This window comes from Austrofundulus limnaeus, unplaced genomic scaffold, assembly GCF_001266775.1.
Source record: "Austrofundulus limnaeus strain Quisiro unplaced genomic scaffold, Austrofundulus_limnaeus-1.0 Scaffold11, whole genome shotgun sequence".
Taxonomy (NCBI): domain Eukaryota; kingdom Metazoa; phylum Chordata; class Actinopteri; order Cyprinodontiformes; family Rivulidae; genus Austrofundulus; species Austrofundulus limnaeus.
The window spans coordinates 2,208,122-2,217,638 of NW_013952413.1; the positions used below are offsets into that span (position 1 = coordinate 2,208,122).

Here is a 9,517-nt window from a genome sequence, read left to right on the forward strand (position 1 = left end):
TATATACACTGTATATATAAACATCAGACAACATCAGACATCTCAGTCCAGAAATGTGCAGTTCTAGGCACAGCTAAGATACTGCGCAGAACCCTCAAGCTCCCAGGCCTCTGGTAGAGGACCCGAGCTCAGAGGATGAAAGAGACCACCCGCCGAGGGTGAGAAGGGAATTTATATCATGTTTAACCTTTGGCTTAACCTAACCTGTAGAAAACTTGAAGTAAATACATTCTTCCTCGTCTAGAACTTTATTGACTCACACCTACAGCATTATAGCAGAGTAAAGTTTTAAAGCAAAGAGAAAACAGAGTTTTGTTTGTTTTTTTATGATTTGWAATAAAGTTTTGGACCACTTCAAACTTGGATTTTATAAACTATCTGTGGGGAAACCGTTAGTCTGCACACCATGGTGGTATAACAAGATGTCCTTACAAGGTAAACATAGGAGATGAAAACCCATCAGTACTTATTAAGTGTGCATCGATACAGAAAATTCATGATTTGGTTTGATACTTTAGTCTTGTGGTACAATATATTTTTCGATATAAAAAAGAGAAATGTCCATGCCCTTCTTAACTTGTAATTTATTGAAATTAAACATTTGTTTAACCTCAAAAGTACAGTGTATAAATTAAATGTTGCTGAAACAGCAAGTTTCTCAGTGGATCTGTGCTCGACAATGCAGCRTAGGWGGAGTAGTCGAACACAGATCCACTGATCCTTCAACACAGAGCATTTTTCTGAAGACAGGTTGATAAAAAAAAATCTCAAAATTTGTTCCATACATAGTGTGTGTTGAACAGTTTGATACAGATACATGTATTGTTGCACCCCTAATATTTATGTGTTTTCACGAATCTAAAGCCCTGAGGATTGTTTCAAGACTGTTGAAGTTTTGAAATTCATATTTTTTAATCCTTATTTTCCAGAAATATATCATACAATCCCATCCTGGAGCTTCAGCTTGACCACTTCGACAAGTTATACAAATTAAAATCATTGTAAGTACATTTTTTAATATATTTCTGACAAACTTGGTGCTCAAGACGCAGAAAGAAATATTTAGTTTAAAAAAGAGATTGTGCTTTTCAAGTTTCACATTAACCGTATGCCTGAATTTAAAATCCAATCTGTTTTGTTTTGTTTTATTCTCAGGAGCATAGAGGGGATAGAAATTGCGAACATTCACCGAAGGATGTTTGAGCCTCTGAAATACTTGACTCACATGTAAGTGTTTGATTGTTTCTGCTCTGTAGAAACCATCTCTGTTTCACATATTCAGAACCTGTAAGAATGACTCAGCTTCACGTTCACCTGGGACATAATTAAGTCAGGTTTAGTGTAATCCATCCTCTCTGTGGCTTAAAGAGATAAAAACACGACACAAATTACAAAGATGTGTTAATTTTGAAATACTTTATTTTGCTGCATTTAATCATGAATACAACAGAACCCTGTGTAATGAATGTATAGTGATAAAACAATCTCAAAAACAAAAAGAGCACAATACGCCTCCTGTTTAACAGATATTTTTTGACATCTCTTTTAAACCAATTTTATCTTCACTTTCACAGTTCTTCAACTGCCTTCACTAAACTGTCTTGGATGTTCGTAGAAATGCTTTTTACCAGCTTCTAGACAAGATTTTGACGTTTCTGTAGAGACAACCTGTCTGTGTCTAACTAAAAGAACTTAGACTAATTAAAGTAGAAAAACTGGGGGTTTGGGCTTAAGAAATGACTGAACCAATTGGTGGGCCGAAATTTGGGCACTCTCCTGCCARGTCCAGCCCGTAGGCCACCAGTTGAATCGCCCTGATTTAGTAGCTGAACTGATTGATGATTTAGTATTAATGAAATCTTGGTTTAGAATAAAGACATTGAAGAATACGATGATGATGCTTTTATTGTCATTGTACAGTGAATTTTAATAGGCTTTAGAGAAGGGTGGGGTTAACTAAGTTTTTACTTTGCATTTCTTTTTCAAATATGTTAATTTGTTTTTTGTTTTTTTTCCCATTTGTGTTTAAACTAAACTAAACTAAACTAATCTAAAAAAAAGTTGGGGCTAGATGACCATCTGCAGCAGATGACTGATATTTGAAAGTCATGTTTTAAAGAAATAAGAGGGAAAATCCATCACGGACCCAACACAGGACCCCAGAATTGATCTGACTTGTCCAAACCTCTCAGAGCAAAGGAAGGCCAATGGATCACTTATGTCACTCCTAAACAAATGATTCAGTCTGTGAATTAACTTAGACGCCTCTTTTTATTGGAAAAYACTCTGCTGACGATCTGATAAGGATAATGAAATGTGCCCACCCCACCCCCACCCCCGTCATGGTAATTGTCCCACATCCTCCTCAAACAGCTTTTATGTTCTGACTTGATTTTGTAATTCTTCATCAACAAATCATGAATGGTAAAAAAAAAAAAAAGGCAGAGTTATAAATGTGGATCCCTCAAAAGTTAAATTAGAAATTGATTTTTTTATATATGCAGGATAGCTTCTTCATTTTTATCTTTTATGAATGAATGAATGAATGTTTCTCTGAGTGTGGAGAAGAAAAGAAGCATTTCCTCTCAAAATTAAAGCACTACATCTTTTCTTCAATCTTTAATTATCTGTCTATAATTATATAATATAATGGACTCCTTTCTGTTCTTAAATCTTCCTCTTTTATCTCTTTTTGTAGCTATTTTAAGAAGTTCCAGTACTGCGGTTATGCGCCTCACGTTCGCAGCTGTAAACCCAACACAGATGGCATCTCGTCCTTTGAGGACCTGCTGGCCAACATCGTGCTGAGGGTCTTCGTTTGGGTCGTTTCGGCCACCACCTGCTTCGGCAACGTCTTCGTTATCTGCATGCGCTCCTACATCCGCTCCGAGAACAAACTGCACGCCATGTGCATCATCTCCCTCTGCTGTGAGTCCAACTGCAGATTCAGCARGAGGGAAGTGTTACTGATGTGATTTTTTTTCTTTTTAAGTCAACCTCTGTTGCCTGTTGATGAAGCTGTAGAAGCTTTACTGGGGAGAAGTTTAAATTGGGATGTGAATTCTCTGCCAACATTGATYCTTTTGCCTGTGTATGTGCATCTGTACATGTGATTATGTCTCTGTCTGTTAGCGAAATATCTCATGAACCACTGAATGGATTTTTATGAAACTTTCAWAWATATATATTTGRARGTCTACAGCTGATTAGGTTTTGGAATCAGACCGACTCAAAGTAAATGCCATAGACAACTCTAATTAGATAACACAGAAATGGCTGTAAATCAAGTCATGCCACAGAGACTGACCTAAAATTTGGCGAGGTAAAAGCTGAGATTGATCCTCACAGCCGGCTTAGATGTTATCAGTTCATTAAATGGACATTTTTAGCAGTTATCAGTCCCATAGAATGGCTTCAGACTGTTCCGACAGTGCCATATATGTTGGAATGCAACAATCTGCTACCACTGGAGTCCAGTCTGCTTTATCGTAGCCCATGTAATTTTCTCTAAAACTAACCTTGGTGGCTTTATGCCTCAAATTAACCAGATTGTATAAAAAACCTTAGTGGCTTTATGCCTCGTATTAACCAGATTGGTTAAAAAACCTTAGTGGCTTTATGCCTCAAATTAACCAGATTGTATAAAAAACCTTAGTGGCTTTATGCCTCGTATTAACCAGATTGGTTAAAAAACCTTAGTGGCTTTATGCCTCAAATTAACCAGATTGTATAAAAAACCTTAGTGGCTTTATGCCTCAAATTAACCAGATTGTATAAAAAAAACCTTAGTGGCTTTATGCCTCATATTAACCAGATTGTATAAAAAACCTTAGTGACTTTATGCCTCAAATTAACCAGATTGTATAAAAAACCTTAGTGGCTTTATGCCTCAAATTAACCAGATTGTATAAAAAAAACCTTAGTGGCTTTATGCCTCACACTAATCAGCTGACAGTCTGAAGCCATTTATTGGCACGGAGAACCCACTAGGCGGCACAGTCGGGACAGTCTGAAGCCATTCTATGGGACTGATAATGGCTAATAACGTCCATTTAATGGATGATAACATCCGAAGCGGGTGGATCCTATTTGGAGTCAATTCTGTTGCCAGCAAAAAAATCTCATAAAATACTGGATAAAGCATAATTCAATTTAAAAAAGAAATCACTGGGTGTACATCTGATAAACTTTTAGCATTAYCTTTAAAAGTTCATGTTTTGCAGACCGTAAGAACAAATTTCAGTAACCTACACGTTTTTGTTGACTGAAAGCAAACCCAAGCTTWAAAAGGCTCAAAAGAATTGAAATTGTCTTTAAATCTCTTCATCCTTTTCACAGCAATGGATTATGTGACTTTATGCAAACAGGACTCGGGTTTAAAAAGCTTCTAATCTGGTTATTAAAGGGATGAAACAGGTTTAAGTTCCTAAACAAACTCTAAACACACATTTTGAGTCAAGAATCAGAACAAAAATTAACTTTAAAGACTAATTTATTGTTTATGCAACACAAATCATTTTATTCTCTGTATTTACTCATTTGTTCTTAAAGCATGTTTTATTTTTTACTTGCTTCTAAATGAAAAGAATGTGTGCATGTGTCTGTTTATTCATTTGTCTGTCTGTTAGTAAAATATTATGGAGGACCAAAACTGTCACAATTAAAAATAAAAGCAGAAATATATGAATGGACCAATAAATAAATAAATAAATACACTTCAAATGCACAAACTAAATAAAAAAGGGCAAAGGCCTTTTTAGATCTCATTGACTTACGAGCTCCTGGTTTCACACCACCTGCAGAACTGTTTTGGACTCTGTGGCTCCACTAAAAACCAGGCAGCCTAAAACCAGATCAGAGCTCTGGTTAAATGATGAGACTCGTGCTGTCAGATGTGAGTGCTGGAGAGCTGAGTGCAAGTGGAAAAAGGACAAGTTGGAGGTGTCATTTCAAATTTTAAAGGATTGCTGGCATCAAAATCAAAGATCTGTCAAAAGATGCTAAAAGAAAACACTTCTCAGATTTAAAAARGTCAAATCGTCACAATCCTTGTTTTATTCAAAACCATTGATGCTGTCTTAAACCCTCCACAGACTGTCTGTATTGAGCCATCCCCTGCTGCTTGTGAGAATTTTCTTGTGACGTCTGGTGGCATCCAGCATCACAACTTGACGCTGCTGTTTTTTATTGCATTCATAAATGCTAGCATTATAAAACAGTTTCAGCTTAGACATTTCTAAATGTTGCTTATTGCTACCTTTTTTTTCACCATCTGCTTGTATGTCAAAGCTCGTACAGAAAGTGATGACTTCTGATTTTTTTCCCCACAAACCCCGTTTTTATGGTGATTYAAAAAGATTTTTGGCCTGTTTTTTGTTCTCAAATGCCCCCGTYAATGTCGAGTTGAGTCCAGGAGACTGGAAGCAAAGCAAAAAACACAGCTCGTCTCGTTTTGAATTCTGTTTGTGTTCCTTGCAGGTGCAGATGGGCTGATGGGTATTTACCTCTTCATGATCGGTGCATACGACCTGAAGTTTCGAGGCGAGTACAACCGGCACGCTCAGGCCTGGATGGACAGCAGTCAGTGTCAGGTCATTGGATCTCTGGCCATGCTGTCCACTGAAGTCTCCGTCCTGCTACTCACTTACCTCACTCTGGAGAAATACATCTGCATCGTGTATCCTTTCCACTACTTGACTCCCGGCTGGCGACGGACCGTCTCCATCCTGCTCGGYATATGGGTGTTTGGTTTTATAATAGCCTTTCTGCCTCTGGCCTGCAAGGGATTGTTTCGTAACTTCTATGGGACAAATGGAGTCTGTTTCCCTTTGCACTCTGAGCAGCCGGAGACGCCTTGGGCTCACGTTTACTCCATTGTCATTTTCCTTGGTGAGGATTTGTCCACTTCTTTCTTCTTTTGTTGTGTGAACACTAGCTATGTTTACATGCGCAAAATTCTTTGATCGGATTGAAACGTATTCGGATTAAATAATCGGGATGTATCGTTTACATGTGCACAATCAATCATGATGAGTGTTTACATGCATCAGGCTTTTATTCAGAATAGAAGCATTTACATGCGCAGTTGCTAACTTTCKCTTTAAAAAATCACAGAAAAAAGTTCTACTTTCGTCATGAACATAAACAAACAGCTTCTGAGCTCAGAATGGACCTGCGACAGGTTTTAATCATGGTGGAGATGTTACTATACTCTCTGGCTCAGCTGCTGGTGATGCACAGACTTTGTTTTTTGCAAAGTGGCACAGGCTGTGTGTCTTCTGTGGAGCCCATAAGGGGACGTGACACATTTTTATTCTGAATGGCCGTTTAATCTGATTATTTATGTCCATGTAAATGTAGCTACTGATTCAACATTAAAGGCACAGTGTGTAGGATTTTGTCAAGTCTTTTAGCCGAAATTGAGATAATCACTAATGGCAATAATAAAAAAAAAACATGTCTAATCATTGCAGACAAAGACCTTGTTTTATTATTTTTACCTTATAAAAAGCTGTTTATATCTCCATGGTCGCGGGTCGCCACTACAGGCAGCCGCCATCTTGCACCGCCATCTTGTCTACGAAGGCTCATGAAGGACAGACTGCGGTGGCGGCCTCAAAAGCGGTTTTAGTTGTAATACTATAAATGTAATATTTGTTGTCTGTCATTGTAGCTGGGATAATTTTACTTATTAAAGCTCATAATCTTACCACTTGAAACATCACTAGCCCTGAAGCTGCTGGTAGACATCGCGGTTGGAATTATCAAAGGTTTTTGACACCTGAGAGACACCGTAGCAATTCCTTTGCGTTTGGAAGCGGGGGGTGGGGGTGGGGGGAGGACCAGGGAGGATGATTCAACCACTCAACTACTAGATGTCATTGAAAACAACAAATCCTACACACTGTGCCTTTAACACTATTATTTTACTCGTGGTTTTGTTTATTATGCACGCATTTTTTGGCAATATATTTGCCTCTGCATATTTTATGCTACTTTAGCCATACGTATATCAAAACCATGTTTTTGTTTGTTTGTTTGTAGTTTTGTGTTTTGGTTTTGGCTAGCTTATTAGATTTTAGCAACTTTCTGCTATTTTATAGCTTGTGTTCTGCACCTTTCAGCTTTGAATACTCAGTTTTAGCTTCTTCAGCAGATTTTAGGAAAGTCATAGCCTGGCGCTTGCCTTCCTACAGTTCCGCTCAGTTCTTTTCCCTTCTCTGTTCTGTCTGGGATTGCTCCCATAGACAAGGATTGCTCTGGTAGAATTTCTACTGGGCCAATCAGAGAACAGAAGGAGGAGTTGTGAATGATGAACTCATTCTTCTGCACTGTTTTAGCCTGTAGTTTATCAATGGCAGCAGAGGAAGTGAATGAAGCTAGTCTGTGTTGACAATCCCAATTAAACTAAATTAAATTAAATTAGTCTCAAAACCTGCAGCTCTCATTTACAGCCATCTTATTCAGCTCAGTACTTCTCTCCTCCCAGTAGGGGATGGTTGTTTACAGCACACGCAATTTCTGGTTAGCTTCTTAGCTTAGCTTCCTTCACGGTTGAGCTGGAGCTCTACATAGGTTACGGCCAAATGTTAACGACTGGTTCAACCAGATCCAGTTGTTTTAAACTTCAGCAAAGTCCTCTCCTCCAACAAGAAATGGTTTCTCAATAACCAAATTTCCAGACCCTCATTACGAAGCAAAACGTAGAACAAGGGGCTGGTTTTTARCAGGCTAGGAAATTCCTTCAGTACTTTGCATTCTTGCTGCACATTTGCAGGAAAGACTATTCCTTCAGTTTTTTGTGGTTCCTTCTTATTTCTAAAACATTAAATAAATACTGTATATTTGCCGTTTTTAACCACTGCAGTCAGATCCAGAGCTTTGTCATAATTGTTCGAAAAACTTCCAAAATATAGAAACTAATCAAAATTCTTTCCACAGGTCTCAATTTGGTGGCCTTCCTGATCATTGTCTTCTCTTATGCAAGCATGTTTTATAACATCCAAAGAACAGGCACCCAGACCACCAAGTACAGCAACCACATCAAAAAGGAGGTGACCATCGCCAAAAGGTTCTTCTCCATCGTCATCACCGATTCCCTCTGCTGGATCCCCATTTTCATCCTCAAGATCCTGTCACTGATGCACGTGGAGATTCCCGGTAAAGTAAAGCGGCTACAACTAATAAACGCAAAACTACTTTAAAACCAACACTTTACCCAAATAAATGTCATAGTTGCCAGGAAAAAACTGACGGTTTTCACCAGCGACAGAGCAAATACAAATTCTATTTTGTAAGGTGAGGCCCTGTAGCCTGGCCCTTACCTTCCTACACAGTTCCACTTGATTCTAATCTCCCTATTCTGCACTGCCTGGGATTTTTCCCATAGACAAGGAGTTCTCAGGTAGAATTTCAACCGGGATAAGAGAAGGAGTTGTGAATAACGTTGATTTTCTGCACCGTTTTAGTCTGCCTGTAGTTTATCAGTGGCAGAGGAGGAAGTGAATGAAGCCAGTCCGTGTTGACAAGGCTTCCAAATTAATTTAAATTTGTCTCACAGAGCCTGCAGCACTCATTTACAGCCATCTCGTTTGGCTTGGTATCTCTCTCTTCCCAGTAGGGGATGGTTGTTCACAGCGCACACAATTTCCGGTTAGCTTCTTAGCTTATCTTCTTCCATGGTKAAGCTGTCCCTCTACATAGTCACGGCCAAATGTTAGCGATTGGGTAAATCAGATCCAATCGTTTTAAACTTCAACAGAGTCCACGCCTCCGGCAAGCAATAATTTCTCAATAGCTAAGAGTCCAGACTGTCTGGACGAAGCAAAGCAAAGAACATGGAGCTGTTTTTTTTACCAGGCTGGAGGCCCTGTGATCCCAAACCAGTATCAAACATCTGGGGCTCTTCTCTGAGCTACGAACAGATAGCACTGACTGTTTTCAAATCTAAAACCAAGGCTCCATTGGCTCAAACTGCTGCTATCAAGACAACAAACCTCTAAACTGATATTTTAAATGTTTTTTTTTTTGTATGTGTTTGTCGTATTCTCAGGAGGTCAAAAATATAAGACCATACGAAGCAACAGTTTTCAGTGTGCTGGGTAAGCATAAAAAGATAGCTATTATATAACATGCCGGATTGCCATTGTAAACTGTACAAAACTAAAACCTAAATGCAGTGGTGGGCACAGTTCCTCTAAAGCACTAACAGGGGAAATAATTTCCTGATTAGTGCTTTAGGGCATTTGCTAATTTGAAAATTTATTAGTGGATTAGCACTTGCTAAATTTATAGGCTAAATTTAGAAGCACTAAATGAGGTTTAAAAGTGTTATTGATCAACGGTGAATGTTGTCACATTTTGATTATGTGTCACTTAACCGCTAGGTGACAATATACAGTATGAACCCAAACACGGCTGTGGAATGTCAATGATAAGTCTTAAAAGAGCAACATGGCAAAATGTGACTCGTTGTCTGTTGAAGAATGTTCATGGCTTCATTGGGTTATTTTAGTGC

The 9,517-nt window shown here is 38.5% G+C and overlaps 1 protein-coding gene across 1 annotated transcript in view; it reads left to right on the top strand.

The window, feature by feature from the left end:
- The window catches only part of rxfp1 (relaxin family peptide receptor 1), a gene marked incomplete in the record, with an annotated part of 94,080 nt that overhangs the window by 81,744 nt on the left and 2,819 nt on the right, over positions 1-9,517 (top strand). The window contains 5 exon segments of the mRNA XM_014001987.1: positions 930-1,001; positions 1,156-1,227; positions 2,699-2,928; positions 5,479-5,889; positions 7,942-8,160. Of these exon segments, the coding sequence (XP_013857441.1) occupies positions 930-1,001; positions 1,156-1,227; positions 2,699-2,928; positions 5,479-5,889; positions 7,942-8,160 (1,004 nt within the window).